The sequence below is a fragment of the Ciconia boyciana genome, chromosome 8 (assembly GCF_034638445.1).
Source record: "Ciconia boyciana chromosome 8, ASM3463844v1, whole genome shotgun sequence".
Lineage (NCBI taxonomy): Eukaryota > Metazoa > Chordata > Aves > Ciconiiformes > Ciconiidae > Ciconia > Ciconia boyciana.
Window position 1 is genome coordinate 47,874,070 of NC_132941.1, and position 18,288 is coordinate 47,892,357.

Here is an 18,288-nt window from a genome sequence, read left to right on the forward strand (position 1 = left end):
TTGCACTAAGTGTAATCTAGCCAGCTTTGTTAAATAGCAATAAAAATAGTGTCAGGTGTTTCAGTAAATGGGACCCAGTTTGCCCTGGACCACTGTGTGGCTAGGCTGTGCTGATGTACATTCTATATGTTCACTTCCATAATTCCTGGAGTTAGCTAGATTAAAGAGTAGATCTGCTTTTCCCTTTCAAAAAATTTGTTATATTTTGATCAGCTTTTGTTTTACTCCTCTACTAATTTACTCCTCTACTAAAGGTTGACTGCAGTCAACCTTTAGATTTTCTTCTGATTTATTCTCCTGTAGAAGCAAGCTTTTTCCATCCTTTATCTTCCCTTGGCCCTCCCTGCCCCATAATATACAGATTCTTCCTTTACCCACTGAAGACCAGAAGGCATGCCTCTGTGGCTGCTTTGCTCAACAAAGCTGTTTTGCTGGGGAATACTAGTTGACAGATGCCCCAGAATTCCCAAGAAGTATGATTTCCTTGGTGCTTTAAGAGAAGCAAGAAATAAACATAATTAAAGCTTGAGTCAATACAGATTTGCACAGATTTACCTAGGACTGGATAGTGGTAATACATAGCCCAGACCCTAATTGTAGTTACCCTCATTCTCATCCTGAACCACCTCTAACAGAGAGCCCATTTCCTGCATGAATTACCCACTTCTGAAATTACGTTCTCCTCTATGACAATTGGGCTATAGGTGTTCAAAAGCCAAGTAGTGCACTGAATATAACACTTAGTTGATTGAGTAGAGTTCTATACTATGGAAGGACATATTCTGCAGTTTGAGATTGTTGAGTTTTCCTCTTCAAGAAGGATTTAGACTCCTGTTACATGTGTAACACCTCTACCCCAAAGCTATAATGTTTTGAAAACACAGTTATTTTTCTGGAAGCTAACAGGTACATTTGTTCATCAGATTTTGAGTTAAAATTTGGTGCCTCTAAGAAACGTAGCAACCTGTAGAAGCAGAGGAATGCAGGAGGGACAAGAGAAAGGGAAAAACTTGAATGAAGGGGAAGAAGAGAGAAGTTGGGACATGCAAAGCAGCTATTAACCCAGTTTAACAGGACTGTGTTTTGCTGTTATGCACTATTCCAGGAAGCTTACTATAATAGTAAATCTATCCTTAAATTATTTAGCATGTACAGTAGCTTCTTCATAATTTAAAGTTTTTAGACATGTCATGGAGCAAATGGGAATGGACACAGAGCTGCTGTGTAATATAATGATACTGATCTGTAATGATTTTTAGGAAAACCCAGTAGCTTTTGTTTAGTTTACATTATGGTGCTTACCACAGTGGATCCCATAAGATAATGAAGACAAGGAGGTGACAGAGCCACTGCATGCTTGGGTGTATCCCTAGTATTCATGCTGCACACTCACGAGGGACCAATGTCATGGCCGTGAGACAAGACCCCAGCATTCACCATGGGATACACCTCTGATACAGTTCAGACTCAACTGGAATTACTAACACTTCCTGTTCACAGGTAGCCTAGAACTGCATGTAGTGAGCATATTCCAAACCTATTGAGTAATTCCGGTTAGTATTTCACAGAATCCCAGGATCATTGAGGTTGGAAAGGATCTCTGGAGGTCATCTATTCCACCGCCCCTGCTTAAAGCAGGGTCAACTAGAGCAGGTTGCTCAGGACCTTATGCAGTTGGGTTTTGAAAGTCTCTGAGGATGGAGACCCCACAAGCTCTCTGGGCAAGCAATTCCAGTGTTCAACCAACCTCACAGTAAACCCCTTTTTTTCCTGATGTTTAAATGGAATTTCCTGTGTTTGAATATGTGTCCACTGCCTCTTGTCCTTTCACTGGGCACCACTGAGAAGACTCTTGCTCAGTGTTCTTTACTCCTCCCTCCATCCTCCATCAAGAATTTACAGACAATGATAAGATCTCCCCTGAGCCTTCTTTCCTGCAGGCTAAACACTCGAGCTCTCTCAGTTTGTCCTCATGTGATAGATGTCAATCCCCCAGTCACTTTTGTGGCCCTTCACTAAACTTGCTCCAATATGTCCACGTCTCTCTTACTGGGGAATCCACAACTGGACACAGCATTCCAGATGTGTCTTACCACCTCTCTTGACCTGCTGGTAGTACTCTTCATAATGCAGCCCAGGTGGCTGTTGTCCGCCTTTACTGCAAGGGTGCATTGCTAGCTCATGTTTAATTTCATGTCCCCCAGGACACCCAGGTCCTCTTCTGCAAACCTGCTTTTGAGCCCGTCAGTCCCCAGCGTGTGCTCATGTGGGGGCTATTCCTTGCAAGTACAAGACTTTGCATTTCCCTTTGTTGAACTTCATATGACTCCTGTAGGCCCATTTCTCAAGCTTTTTGTGGTCCCTGTGAGTGGTGCCACAACCATCTGGTGTATTAACTACTCCTCTCAGTTTTGCATCATCTGAAAAATCGCTGAGTATGCACGCTGTCCCATCACCAGGTCATTAATGATGATGTTAAGCAGTACTGGCCCCACTATCAATCCTTGGGGTACTCCAATAGTGACTGACCTCCAGCTGGACTTTGTGTTGGTGATCATAACCTTTTGAGACTGGCAGTTCAGCCAGTTTTCAATCTACCTCATTGTCCGTTTGTCTAGTCCAGCCCATCTATTCAAAGCAGGGTCAACTAGACAAATTGCCAAGGATGGAGACTCCACAGCCTCACCAAGCAAACAATTCCAGCGTTTGTCCACCCTCACAGTGGATATTTTTCCTTACGTTTAAATGGGATTTCCCATGTTTCAATTTGTGTCCCCTGCCTCTTGTCCTGTCACTGGACAATATTGAGAAGTCTCTTGCTCTGTCTTATTTACTTCCCCTGTCAAGTATTTATACACATTGATAAGAACGCCCCCGAGCAAGGCTAAACAACCTCAGTTCTCTCAGCCTCTTCTCATATGACAGATGCTCCAATCCCTTAATCATCTTAGTGGCTCTTCAAGCATTTTGTATGATAAAATCATAAACAGAGGGAGAAAATTATGTGGTAGAGTAGCAGTTACCTTTCACTCTTTATTGTCAATATTTGCATCTTGTCTGATTAATGTTACTGTATTCTGTGGCTTTGAAGAAGAGACACTTGTCAAAGAAGTAGGGATCTTCATCAACTTTTGTCTATGCTAAATAAATTACTTACAGTATTCTCGTAAGTGGTTACAAGTTTATTATTCTTTGGGCACTAAGTATCATTTAAATTGGCTCCTGTTTACATCAGTACCAGTGGTTTGGACAATAACATCATTGAGAGGTCGTGTTCGTAGTGAGGAAGTTTGCTCTAAAATTAATAATATTGACCTTGTTACTAAGTAAAAATTATGTTTCTAAAGATTTGGACAGGTGGTCCTAGACTCCAGACCAACTATGGAGCTACTTTTCCTTCATCAAAAAAGTGACTGTATGTAATCTATCTACAGCAAAATAGTATACTTTCCATTTCTCTTCTTTATAACAATCTTTGTAATGTGGTTTTGTTAGCACCACATTAGTTGTACCGAAAATTGTAGTTTTCAGGAACATTATTGAGTCTCTCTGTACTAAAATTCATTAGTTTGTCTTTATTGAATGAGGGACACTAACATAAAATAGGATTATTAGGAAGGAGTTTCAATACCTCACCTTGAGGGTTTTTGACTGTTCTTGCATTTCTTACACTATTCACTGATATTTAAAAAAAAAAAAAAAAAAAGGCAGGGGGGGAATTGCTTCACTGGTACAAATGCGGAGACCAACAGATGCAATGAAGAAATTTGTACAGTAGATTTAAAATATATTGGATAAAAGTGTAAATTGGCAGTCTGTGTTTGAAGGTATCTCTTTTTGATGTATTTTGTAACAATGGTTTCTCTCATGATTTTGGTAAGTTGCTGCTTAGTGGAAGACGTAGCCCTGAAATACATATTTTAGTTCCTGACTGATGGAGGGTTATGATGGCACCAGTGTTTCTGACAGGTTTAAAAGACACAAGGATAAAACACTAGACAGCATTCCAGATTTCTCAGCAGGAAAATGTAAATCTCCTTAATTTTATTCCTACTGAGCTGTGGCAACTAAGGTCTTGTATTTAAATGTGAATTATTAAATAGACAGCATGATGATGATAGGAGCAGGCTATGTGTTATATGTACCAACAAGTTCTCATAAGCCCAATACCTTGTCAAAAATTCATATTCCCATCTATGCATTTGTGATAAAGGGAAATAATTTTAAGAGTATTATGCCTTTTATTCTTAAAAGCCTACCAAGGATATTAGGTTAGGGAATGGAGTGAGATTTGCCATGTAAATTGATAGGTGAAACCATCTAGCTTTAAGCTTCTAGAACCTAAACTTATCACAGCGCTGAAGAAAATAGTTACATCTGAAAAACCTCAGCAAAGTGTGTACAGGTTGTAGTAATGTAGAAAGGTCAGATATTGTATGATATCTTTAGCATAGTTTATAATTTACTTTAGAAAAACATTCTTGAAATGTATTTTGCTGAGTTCATTACCAGGCAGCTCAGTTCATTACCAATTGTGAAAAATTTTGAAAGTGGAAAGGTTTTGTTTTTTGGTTTTTTTTTTAAATGTGTTGATACTGTAAAAAAAAAAAAAAGGCAGCTGGCAACCTCAAGCTGATGTATTATATCTGAGATAAATCTCATCTCTTAGAATCTCTTAGTGTTTGACAGTGACTATAGGATTTGGAACTCTTGTAATACAAATGAGAAATAGCAGCAAGGTATGAAACAATAGTAAAGAATGATGCATGCTCTCTGCTGATTTTATACACCTTTATAAAATATAAGGAGGTGACTGTTACATATGTATGTACACTGCTGCATGGACTTACATATTAAGCTTGATGCAAGTGAATAGTCACCCACTTTAATGAGCTGAACTGTAGGCTTGCGTGGACTATGGGCATCCGTAGTGAAGCATGAATGGTAGTGTTTATAGAATCAGGGCCTAAATATGAAATATAAACATAGTTCACTTGCCATTTAAGTATAGATACCCCTGCAGGAGAATGTAGTGAATTTAGCAAGAATGTGATTCTTGCTAAATGACAGCTTTTTGAAGAGGAAATAAAGATCTGTTTTTCTAAATATAAAGCAAGAATCTTAATAGAATGATCCAATTTGAGCATGTCAGACCTTTTCAGTAAGTGCCATTAGATATTTAAGGACCAAAACAGACATTATTTTGTTTTATTCAAATGACTGCATCTCTAGAAGGGCTTTGCCTGTACTAGTGTGCTTAAGAATTGATTTCTTAGACTCAAAAGTGTGTAATCTGAAGTATTACCTACATTTCTTACCATCATTTTCTTCCTACAGAATTTCCTAGTGAAGTAGTTGATGATACTGTCTAGCTGATGAGACTGGACAAGTTAGTAATGTGAGAATGAACTTCTGCAGACAGTACAGCTTTTTAAAAGCAGGATTGTGTATATTCTTTGTATTCTGGGAGAGACTCAGCCCTGCTCTGTCCAGAGCCTAAAAAGAGAGTCCAAACTGCCATAGCCTACTCAGCTAAAAGCCACATGCTGAACCCAGACTTCCAAGCATTACAAAAAGGAAGCTTAAGATGCAGGGATGCTAAACATAGTCTCACAGCTTTTGGTTGATTTTGTGCTCAATCTGATTAAATGCACATCAACCCCGAATATGCTGTTTACATGCAGGCAGAGTCTGAAGGCCATGATTTTGTAATTGAAAAAAAAATTCAACTTTTTTTGCATACTTGAGAATTGTTTTATACATCTTTTCTTTAGAAAACTCAGTGATGATAATGTCAGACACAGGCACCACTTATGCAAACTTTTCTGATTTACTGCAGTCATGGGACTAAAGTTGGGAAACCAGCACTGTCAACTTCCTAAGCTAATGTGACTGCAGAACTGGCATATGATGCCAAGTTATGGGCTGAGGAGTGATTGTTCACTTGAGAATAGCTTCTGGCTAGAATCCTGAGCTTGTCTGTCCCTAAAACTGGAGTATTATTCAAATGAAGAATCAATTAAAAGTATCAGTTTGGCTTAATCTTTTTCCATTAGTATATTGCATTAAAATTATTAATATTTCAAGATAAGGCTTTCAGTAAAATGTTATTTGGAGTGACTCTCATTTGTTAATGTGAACTGTTACAAATGTCCAAAATACATAAAAAACTTCTATTTTTGCTTATTCTTAGGGAAAGGTGAAGAGAACCTCTTTTATCTAACTCAGTAGGCGAAATTTAGCTGTGACTATGGTCATATGATTGGATGGACTAGATCACATGGAACACGTGGCTGCACAGAGTTTAACTCTCTATATATGCTAAATTGCTGTCAAAAAAGATCATATGAGGCTGTGACGCTAAGGTTGGAGTATCTTGGTCTACCCCCTATTTTCTCTTACTTTATCCAGAAAAAACATTATTTATTTTACAAGTTAAAAATGAAATTCACAAGTATCTGTATTAGGTTTCCTCCAATGAAGCCTACTGTTTTAATTGGCAGACAAAGTGACGGTTCCCATGAATGAGGGTCTTCCCATGCAGTTCAAATGAAATGGAGTCCATCCAACATTGTATTATTAAGTTAAAGGTTTTATTCTTGAGAGAGCTGGAAACAGAACTCCTGTTGAAAATCGATTGACGTAGGGTAGTTAACTCCCTAAGACATTGTGAATGTAATTAATTTGTCCTGTAAAAGATGAGGCAATTTGGTTGCTACTTTTCTATTTCCTTTCAAGCCTCTTTGTTTGCCGGTTCTGCCATCATAACGAGCATGAGTAGACTTCTTGAGGATTGCTTTTGCTGAGCTTATTGGAGTTTTAAATTTGTTTTGACTTAAGATCTAGTAGCAATCTTGTTTTTAATTTGCAGTGCAAGTTGATTGCATAATTGTGAAGCTGTTTGACATGTGTGATAAAATTTGATTTGCATTCCTGCCAGTTTTCAACTGTAAGAAACAAAATCTGTTAGTAACAATTTTAGCGGGAGTCATTGGAGGGTTCTTAGAGTTTGTTTTCCATTTCCCAGAGATTGAAAGATGACACTTATAAAACTATTTGAACACTTCACATTATTTTTTAGCTGAGCTGTGTATGTTGATGTAAGTGGCTTTGATATTTTCAGGGAAAAAAAGAGTGAAAAAAAAAATCTATTATATATATTTATATATATTTATATATATAAAATGCAGTATAGAATGGAAGAAGCAATATAATGCTGACAGAAACAAGGATTTAAAAAAACCCAAGTAATTGAATTATAGCAAATAGCCATTAGGATGTCTTGTGGAAAAGCATAGACTTCATTGAGACCCGATTAGAAAACTTGAAACTTGTGATTATACTGGTACAGAGGTACTTTTCCCCTGGAAGGATACATACATAGAGTTAGCAAAGTGTTTACCCCATGACCAACAGATCCTGGAAATCTGTGGAGGAGATGTAGTCTTGCCCATGCACACAACAGCTATATTCAGGCTGGCCTGTGCAAGTTATACCACTGGAGTTTTTCTGATAATGTGGCTCTGATTGTCACTGATTGATTTATTTTTTTCCATTGTGCAGTAGCAGGGAGACTTGAAATAGCATTAATTCCTGAGTAGATTTTCTCTGGAAAAGCCACGGAATAAGCAGGTGATACTATTGCAGAGAGCAGAGTAAAAGGAAACTGAACTGGCAGAAGCATATAATCAGATAGCAATACAGGTAAAGTACTTAAGTATTAGAAATTATACAGTAATAGAAATGGCAACACAGGTGTGATTTCCATAAGTTCAGAGGAAGTCTAACAAACTATGCAGTGGAAGTGAAATAACTGGCCAGAGACCAAAAAAGTAATTCTGAAGATGCAAGATCTTTTTGGTGCGTGGAGAGCAGCTGATTTAGAACCAAGGTGGGTTGTTTCAAATTGTGCGGTCTTCTTTAAGCTGTTACCAAAATGTGTGACCGTTACTTGCTCTAAGTAAGTACTTATACAGAATTGCTATAAATTTATATAAAACGTAGGACTGTAAAAGATTACTTTGGTCATTCTCTGTGGTTCCCCACAATTGCAGACAACTGTGAAATAATGCCTGCTCCATTTCAGCCTAGAGAACATACCACGAACCACAAAACATTTTTTTCAATACCCTATAAAAAACTAAAGGCGATGTAGTACAGGAGACCAAAGTGCATGGAAACTACAGTGGGCCATAAGACAAAACTAGGAGATGCTAAGGATACCACCAGTATTTTAGTTGCCTAGAGATCCTAACTCCACTGCAGATCATTGTTTTGAAACCAAACACACAGGCAAATGGAGGCACAGAAGCCTCTTGATTGCACATCGTGTATACTTCCTGCTGTTGCATCACTCACTGTGAGCAATCTCTGATGGTTCAAAGGCAAATCCCTCTTCACCGAAAATCAATTACGTATGAAGAAAAGAGAAAAAAATGTTGTGGCACAATGCAAGGCTCTACACCATAATGAAGAATTTTTGCCTTTGAAGCCAAAATAATGTCAGCTAGGTCATTCTCGCATGAAGAATCAGCTTGTCTGATAAACATGGCAGTTTATACTGTACCTTTACTGTGCTTAAAAAAACCCAACAAACCAGAGAGCGACAGCTGATCACAGTTCACACAGTTGGACACTAGAGTAACTGAATAGAGAATTTGGTCACTAATATTTTAGAAGTTTGTCCCACTTTCTCTGGGAGGTTTCTGGAGATGTTTGTGTCTGATGCATACAATCATGCCTATTAAAACTATTCTTCAAAAGAAAAATACAAAATAGTGACAAAATAATCAAGGCATCATAAGGAAAATACTTTCTAAAAATATGCCCATCGCACTTAATTCTTAAATCTACAGCTGCTTTCAGCTGAATAGTTTGAATTCTGCTATGATAGGTTGGTATTTTTAAATTTTCAATACCCCTGAAGACTGTAACCACAGTTCTTAAATCTGTTATTCACAGAGAGGTATGTCAAGCTGGTCACAAGATCTTCCCTCAGTATGTTTAATGGTCAGCTAATAATATGTTCAAACCCAGGTATTTTTTCACTTCAACCTCTGCATACAAGTGGCTAAAGTTAAATTGTCTCCTTCATGCTAGTGACAATTTCCAGGCAATTTTATTTCACAGTTGTGATTTTTTTTTTTCTTCCAGTGACAATCTCCCTCTCCCACTGCTATGGCCTTGTTCCTTACTTGTTTTCTGTGTTTCTGTGACTGTGAAGAGATAGTGTGTGCTATGGCTGATCAGTATTTTAGTGTGCCAAGGCAACGTTTAACAATACAGATCTGCTCATCTTACCTTTGGTAGAGTCACTAATTTTATTCCCTCTCCTTTACTAGCAGCCAATTATTATAAAACCTGTAGGAACTGACTTTACGATTTATCTTACTTTTTAAAATTTGCTTGAAATTAGTCCAACAAAGTTGGAACACTTTGTGACACAATTTTACCTTACTCTTGAATGCATTTGTCTTGTTTACTTACTGGTCAATGGCATAATAATACAGATGTTAGCATTTTGCATCCTGCTTTGCTACTTTACTTTAGACTATAAAAGAAGAATAAGCATAAAGAAAGAAATGCTATATATATCCCAGAAGTGCTATTATGTGCTAATATACAGCATCTTATGTAGAGCTCAGTAGGGATGAAGAAAAGCCCTCACAGTAGAAATGCAAAACCTCATTGCTGATCATTTTCACGAATAAGAGATGGGGATAAGAATAGCCTAATTCCTATCATTTCCTATCAAATCAAAGACAGTCTTCACACTGAGCCTAGTAATATTGTTTATACAATAAACAATGTTACTACTCTTTGCCTAAAAAGCAAAGAAATATGATGCATGATCCCAAGATAATGGCAAAGACAGTGATAATGACAGTAAGAGTTAAGTTGACTTGCTGCTAGTAAATTATTCATATATATGGGAAAGTACAGAAGATGCAGCATGGAAATTCCATCTGGACCTAAGGAAAAAATTCCACAATGAGGATTGCCAAGGGTTGAGACAGATCACAAGAAAACATTTCTGATCACAAGAAAACAGTTTTTTACTCTGAGGGTCGTCAAAACTGGAACAGATTGCCCAGAGAGGTGGTGCAGTCCTCATCTGTGGAGATATTCAAAACCCAACTGGACAGAGTCCTGGACAACCTGCTCTAGCTGACCCTGCTTGAGCAGAAGGGTTGGACTATGTGATCTCAGGAGGTCTTTTCCAACCTAAGCAATTCTGTGAAGTTTTCAAGATTTAAAAAGTCATAAGATGGCATTTCCACCAGATGTCTAGAGACTCAGTATTCAGTGAAGGTGAATGATGTGGCTTTCCTCTAAATATCATTCAGATTGCTCCACAATGTCTATTAAGAAAAGTAGGGATTTTTTTCATTATTTTCCTGGTCCAGATGTGTTCCAGTAATTCTTCCATCTACAAAATACAAGTAACTCTTAGGATAACTGGAGGGTAATTGGAGATTTGCCTAGAAACAGACTCCAGTGTAGCTCTGTAGGGATGTAAGGTTGTACTCATGTGGATCTACTTGCAGAATTAGAATTACTCACTCATTTCAGATGTTACTGAGAACTTGGCTGTATTGACCAATGTTTATTTTCTCTCTGAAATTTACTTGAGAACTGACATCAAATATTGGTATTTTTCAAAAATGTTGGGGCTGCATTAACGAGTAAAATTAATGAAATCCTTGGAGTTCACAAGTTCTTATGTGTCCTGGCTGTTCCTTTAAAAAGATACATTTTACTCGCATTAAATGTAAAAATTACTCTGTTTCACATTAGGATTATCCAGTAGTTCCTCAAGGATTTCAACAAACTACTCCTCTACTTTGATAAAGCTTAGAAAGCAGTCTTTATTTTCTGTGTGTTAGACGAGCTTATATATGTAAAAAAGGACTTAGTTTTTTTAAAAAGTAAGTACTGTGTTAGAGGACACTCTGAGAACTGCTGAGTACAAGTCAGTCAATAGGAAAGTCAGAAGTTTAAGAAACACGGTAAAATGAGAGCAGCTGTATTTTCATCACTGAGTTGAGGGCTATAATCACCCGCTCTGTAAACCACGTTTGCTGTCACTAATACGTGATATATATTTACCCTGACTAGCTCAGTTTGTTTTGTTAATTCTGTTTCTCTCATAAGATGAAAATGACGACCTTGTTTGATTCAAACACTATTCCTCTGTTACCTTTTAACTGCTGTAAGTAGATCAGAATGCTCACATCACTTATATGGCCCTATATTTTTAAATAAACCTGTTGTATGCAATGCTAGGAGTTAATTACCTGTGAAATAATAATAAATTCATAAGCATTTATTAACATAATTTGCTTCTTCATGGTATAAAGTAGGAGTAAGTATTTAAGGATCTTTGTTATACTACTTTCCTCTGATAATGAAATGAGAGCTTCTCCTGCGCTGCTTCTCATTTGTTCTTTACGTTGTCATCTTGAAAGGTGCTGAATGCCTCAACTTGCATCATGTTCAGTGAGAATTAAGGGCACTCAGCGTCTCATAAATACAGCTTGGTACCAGCAGGACCAAGCTCCTACACTGTGGAGAGATGAGGCAAGAATTTGCCATGTACACTGTCACTTATCTGGCATGGGACTGGTAGTCCTTAAAAGAGGGACTTCAGTATGGCTTGTGGGAATCTGTACTAGTTGAGTATGTTTGCAAGTATCACAACTGCTCTGCAATTATTACTGTATGGGCTACACAGTATTTTGGTTTTGTGTTTTTAATGTGCTTGAATAGAACATTGTGTATCCATTATGGCTTAAACATGAGCCTAGCTGATAAATTTGTTTAGAATTTTTTTTTTTTCCAATAGGGACACTTGATGGACTATGCTTTGAAATCTCACTTAGAATCCAGTTTATTTTTAAAATAAATCTTACCAGATGCAGTCATTTCAAAACAGACAGGAAAGCATCAGCAGTTGCTTGTTTTAAATGCACGTATATAAGTTTAATAATGCCGTGTCATGTTTAATCTACATTCAAGCAGGGCGACTCTCATGCTCATTCTGAAAAATGTCAACTTCTGCTAAACTGACAGAATGTGACTACTAATTAAAGTATTCCCATGAGATATATATAGTCTACTTTGATATATATAGATATATGTTGTCTACTTTCTCTGTTAGAGTTTAGCATTGTCTAACCTTTGACTTGGCAGTGTGTGCTTGATGGTATAATAATGCAAACAATGGTTAACAACAGAAGGACAAAACCATCAAAACACAACTTTTTGTTAAACTATACCACATGCTGCTTCAAAAGATTTTTAGCTTTATAAACTTTTGTTCATGTTGTGGAGAAATAATCTCATACAAGATGAACATTTTATCAGGAAAAATTATGCACATTCTGTTGAATTACTCTGTGTCAGGTTTATAATGCATTCACCACTGCACTGGAACTTTAATTGTAACAGCTTTTAATCCACCTGACTCAGGCTGGCAATTGAATTGATGTAAACGAGATCTACTGGAGGGGAAATATTCCAGAAGTAGGAATGGATGGCAGGAGCAGGCCTAAGTTATTAAAGCCTTCTGCTGTTGCAGCACATACCCAGGGATGAAAGGGAGGCTGTACTGGAGGGCCAATGCACAATGAGTATTTATTTCAAATACAGAATGGAAAAGCAAAGACCTAGCACAGTCACAGGTAATGTGATGGTATTGCAGCTAATAGAGGAAATGCCTCCTTATATTTCTGTTATTATTGTTAAAAGGAGAGCAGAAGAAAATTTCTAGAAAAAGTGCAATTGAAAAATACACTTAAGGCAGCTTTAGTTTTATGGATAATTTCCTGGTACTATGGTGCATTTCTGTGAACGGGTGCAAAAAGCAGATGCATTGAACCACGGAGGCGGCGCTCACTCCTGCTTACTCGTTCTCTGGCTAGTTGTCCGTCTTAGAGGGAAGCGCACATATAACACGTCTGACTGTTCACAGGATTTGGGCCTAACTTAGTCCAGTGGTTTCGTACTTCCTCCTGAGGAACGAAAAATGGGTTTAAGTTTCACCCTTCCACAGGCAGAAGCTGAAGTTGTTTTTAAGAAGCGGTGTGAGGGCCGAAGCGGGCGAGTGACGGGCCGCTGGGAGCGGGCTGAGGCTGGGGGTGCGGGCTGCGCTGCGGCCGCTCCTGCGCTTACCTGTGCCCGGCAGCGCCTCCGCTCCGCTCCCGCCTGCCCTCCACCTCACCTCCGCGGCCGCCCGCCCCTTTCCCCTCGGCACGCCCCGGTGCCCGGGCGGCGGGGCCGCTCAGGGGCTCCCGGCGGCTCCCGCCCCGGAGCGGCGCTGCGGGCCGCGGCGCAGCAGGGCTCGGCCGGGGAGCAGCGCCTGCGCGCCCGTCCCGCCCGCCCTGGGACCGGCCGCGGCAGCCTGGCGGGGAGGGAAGGAGGGAGGGCTCAACGGGGGTGGGAGGCGCACGCCGTTTCCCTTTCTCTTTCGCTGGGCGGCCGCCCGCCCGAGGCCGCCGGGCTGCGCCAGGTACGGCGGGGGGCTGAGGCGGGGGCGGAGGCGCCGCAGGTGCGCGGGGGGGAGGGACAGGGGTCGGGCCAGCGGGGGGAGAGCCCGGCCGCCGCCGAGCCGCCCCGCCCGCCGCCCTCTCCTGCCGGCGGGCTCCCGCGGGGCCGGGACGGTGGGGAGGGCTCCTCCCCGCGGGGGCCCTCCGAGGCCTGCGGACCGTGGCGCGCCTCGCCTCGCCTCGCCTCGCCTCGGCGGGGGTGTGCCGGGCGGGCAGCGGGGCGCCGCGGACCCCGCCGGGGCTGGCCAGCGGCCCCTGCACCTGTCTCCGCGGCCCTGCGGCGCCCGGCAACTTGTCCCGCTGGCGGCCGGAGCCCGGCGGGGGCAGGGGCGCTGCCTCGGACCTCGGCTGCCGGGCGCACAGCTGCTGTTATGTAAAGAATAACCCGGGTGCCCCTGCCAAGTTCATGGCGACGCTTGTCCTCCGGGGCATCGTCACCGGTGTTGTGCTGCCAGGCTTACGCTCCTCTCTCTTTCCACGTGTGTTACAGGTAGGAAAATGACTCGCCTGGCACAGGAGCAGGAGCTACGAGCCATGCCTCTGTGAGACCTCCAGAATTAAGAGCAAATGCCTGGAGAAGTCCAGTTGCACAGAGCAGCGCCGCAGGTCTTGTGAACCGTGGGCATCGACGCCTCTCAGACTTGCTCCTCTGGCCCGAGTACTCTGCCAGCATTTCCTACCCCACGAATGGCTACTCAGAGGAAGCACTTGGTGAAAGATTTCAATCCTCACATCACCTGCTATATCTGTAAAGGCTATCTCATCAAGCCAACTACAGTTACTGAGTGCCTCCATACCTGTAAGTAGTGCTTTGCAAAATATCCCTCCTTCACAAGTGATACTTCCTTGAAGTGTTTTGTGTTTAATATGATCTCTGTGCCCGTTTTCGTTTACTTCTGAAGCGTTCAATGAAATGCTGTGCGGTTTCTGGTGGGGTTTCCTAGACACTGGCCTGCCATTTGGGTCATCTTGAGGGCGTGTTGACTCTGCTTAACACCTTGCAGAATAAAGATACCCCTTTTCTTTCCCCCAGGCTAGTGGTGATTGTGCTGGCTCTAGCACCAAACATGTATCATTGTGGCCTGGCTGATCTCAAGTAAGATCATTGGGTCGGGTGTGGTATTTTGATAATATAACTCTGTTTTTGAAACTTAAGTCAATGTATCTGTTGGCAGCGTGCACGATGGATACACCAGTTTGGTCAGTACTGGCTCACATCTCTCTGTAATGTGTTCCATGGCACAATGCATAGAAATACTTGAAAGTAGGCAAAACACTTGTTTGGGGAGTAGATCTCTTTGAATGAAACTGACTCAGGAAAATTATTCAGGTTGTCTTATGCTCCTAATACTTCTAAAACATTTGTGTGTATGAATTATATTAAACATATGAACGGTCCTATCAAACTCAGTCAGCTGACTTCCACTAGCTAAGTTACTTACATGCTTGAATTTTTTACATTTATTCCTGAATAGAAGATCATTTGCTTGGATCTTCTTGAGAATTTGGTGTCTTTCCAAATAAAATTTGAATTCTTCTAAAAGACAAGTAAGGGGAACTATATGCTTTCTGGTAGATTTCCCATTTTTAAACCTTTAATAAATATAATTTAAAAGCCTTGTCTTAGTATTTCCTGTCATTTCTGCGCGGTGTTGTTCTTGCAGTGTTGTTATCTTTACTGTTAATTTTTACATTATGGTTTTATGTCCCTAGTGTATCAAGCACATAGAGAATTAAAATATATCATTCCTATATGTTGTTCATAGTACAAAGATAATATTGTTTACCATTATAACTTTTTCTTTTTTAGTTTAGTTTTTGAGAAAAAATAGTGTAGAACTGACTTTTTCCACAGCTAATATCAGCTAAGGATTATAATGTGTTTTGTGGTATTATTCATCTGGTTTGGGTTACTTGGTAAAGGAATGTAAGTTCAGGAGGAGAGAAGTTAAGCAAAGTGTCCTTATAAGAACTTGAAATAAAGCAGGAGGGAGAGAGGTATATTAGCTATTATTACATAGTCTTTCCCTTTAAAGAAAATTGAAAAATTCCAGGATTAGTTACTTTTTTATGGTTGAAGTTTAATGAACAGTAGTAACTTTTAAAAGCTAGGGGTGAGGGGAAAAAGGTTGCATCAGAAATCAGCTCAGACTTAGAAAAAAAAATTGTTTTTATTATGGTATCTTTCTGTTTAGATAATTTATTTGTTTATTTACTTTCGCTCCCATTACAAAACAATAATGGCAGAAGGAGCATTTTTTTCTCGGCAGCATCTGTTTCTTTTGTTCACTTGTAGATTGTGAGCTCTTCACTGAGATAGCTCTGCTACTGCCTAGTCCCCAGATTAGTGCACGTGAATTTTACTGAGCTGCCATATAGTTGCACAGGTCTCCTCACAGAAAAGCTGCCACGTGTTTGGGACATTAAGTACAACTGCAGGAAAGAAGGTGGTGTTTCTTTAAAGCAAAGTTTAGTTGCCAAAATATGAAGCTTACAATGATGGAAAGGAAAATGAAAAACTTCAGGTGGTGCTATGGAGGTCTTATGTTTGTAGAGGAAAAGGTGATCTGTATGTGGCAGAATTCAGGAAGATACTCTGATAAATTATTTTACACTTTGGTTTTTAGAAAATATTTAAACTTTTTTTTTTTTTCTTGAAGTACAGGTATGGTTCTTCAGTCATATTCAAATAGTTACTACAAAATACAACGATTTTAACTGTCCTTTGGTATTTGTCTTGTACTACTAATTGCCATAATTCAAAACAGTGTTGCACAAATGATCAAAATCTACAGATATTAATGGTTTAAGAAGCGGTCTAAATTCATTAGATACTGGGAGTACAATGTATTACTCTGGACAAGATGAAAAGCATGTATTGACATAGATGGTCTCCAGTGATCATAGAGGAACTAATGTGATCAGTAGTAACCAAATCAGCAGTTAATTCACATCTTCTGTGTTGCTGAAAAATGTTAAGTAGTAAAGTTCTGCTCTGAGAAATGCGTGCCTTTTTAATAAGAGATGTTTCTGATGGGGTTTTTGGAAATGTTGGGCAGACAACTCCACCATTTACTGGGAAGAATAAGTGCAACATGGGCATCAGCAGTACAAACTTTCCTATCTCTGTTGGGAAAGAAATGCTTATATTACTGCAAAATAATTAATTATTCTGCAAATTCAGTACTTTGTTTCTTTTTTGCTACTTGCAACAGAATGGTTTGGTCTTATGGACTGAGACCTTTTTTTCTGGTCTGTTACATAGTTGTCAAGGATGATTAAGAACTACTGGTTGAAGCAGGCTAGAGGTGAGCTAAAGGGTATGTCCATCTGTCTCCTCAGTCACTCCATTGTTTGGTACAGTATGCGCTTACAAAACTTGGAAAATAAACTTTCCTCAGGAACATTCTTTAGTGTCTTAAAAAATATCAGACTGTTTACACAATCATAGAAGTGTTGGTTGGAAGGGACGTCTGGAGGTTGTCTAGGCCAACTTCATGCATGAGGCAGGTTAGTTGCCAACACTATACCAGGTCAAGCCATGGCTCTGTATAGTTGAGTTGTGAATTTCCAAGCGTGGAGTCTCCATAGCCTCTCTCAATAACCATTTCCAGTGCTACGCTATTTACCTAGTGAAAAAGTTTTTCATGTCCTACCAAACAACAACTTGTGTCCACTGCTCCTTGTGATACTCCTTGCCACTACCAAGAAGAGCTGGGCTGCGTCCCTTCTGTAACTGCTACTGAAATGGTATAGGCTGTTATTAGATCACCTGCTAGCCTCAACTATGATTCGCTTTTCGTAAATCAATATTGCCTATTCCTGATTACGTTTTTGTCCCTCACATAGTTGGAAATTGATTCCAAGGGACATGACGTGATCTGCCATCTTTCCAGGGTGCTGGGGAAGACTGTTTAGCTATAGTTACCTGGGTCTTCCTTCCCATCTTTCTTAAAGGTGGGTGTAACACACTACCCTTTTCCAGTCATCAGGCACCTCCCATAATCATCATGATTATGGCAATAAGCTTTCAGCGTAGTGAATCCTACCTGGCCTATAGATTTGAATGCATCCAGCTTTTCTCAGTAGGCACTCACCTGCTGCTCCCTGGCTGCTGGTCATCCCTCCCCTTCCCAAATCATGCTGGTATGCGTGGAGGTCTGGGATCAGGCTCTGCCTGTGAAGACCAAGGCAAAAAAGATTTTGAGGACTTCAAAACTTTCTATATAATCTATTCCTGAGTCATTTCCCCCATTCAGTAACAGACCCGCATTTTATCTGAACTTCTTGAGCTACTAGCCTACTTGCAGAATCCCCTTATGTCCCTCATTAGTTTTAGCTATGGCTGGGCTTTGGCTTTCCTAATTTCGTCCCTAAGTGCCAGAGCAATGATTTTATATCCTTTTGTTTCCCATCCTTGTTTCCACTTCTGATAGGCTCTGTTTTTGCATATTAATTAGGAAGCTTGTGCACCAAGCAGTTCTTCTGACAAAATTCCGTGTACAATGGGCTGGTTAGCTCTTGAGGTCTAAATAAATTTTCTTTAAAAAAAAAAAACAGCCAGCTCTCCTAAGTACCTTTCTTTCTGATGATAGCCTCCTTGGGAAATCTGACTAGTAGTTGCTTAAACAAGCTGAAGTCCCATCTCCTGAAGTTCAGAATCCTAACTGCTGTTTAACTTTATATCCTTCCTCAAGATCTTGAACTCGGTCATCTTGTGGTCACTGCAAGGCAAGCTGCC

General features: G+C 40.1%; 1 protein-coding gene across 7 annotated transcripts in view; it reads left to right on the forward strand.

The window, feature by feature from the left end:
- PCGF5 (polycomb group ring finger 5) overlaps positions 1–18,288 on the forward strand; it is a 125,065-nt gene that overhangs the window by 71,178 nt on the left and 35,599 nt on the right. For 5 of the 7 annotated variants that reach the window (XM_072869278.1, XM_072869283.1, XM_072869279.1 and 2 more), the window contains one exon: positions 14,038–14,346. In XM_072869278.1, the coding sequence (XP_072725379.1) occupies positions 14,235–14,346 (112 nt within the window). In that variant the 5' untranslated portion in view covers positions 14,038–14,234. Of the gene's footprint in view, positions 1–13,365; positions 13,511–13,801; positions 13,921–14,037; positions 14,347–18,288 lie in introns of those variants that run through there. The other 2 variants (XM_072869280.1, XM_072869281.1) reach the window with 2 other exon arrangements.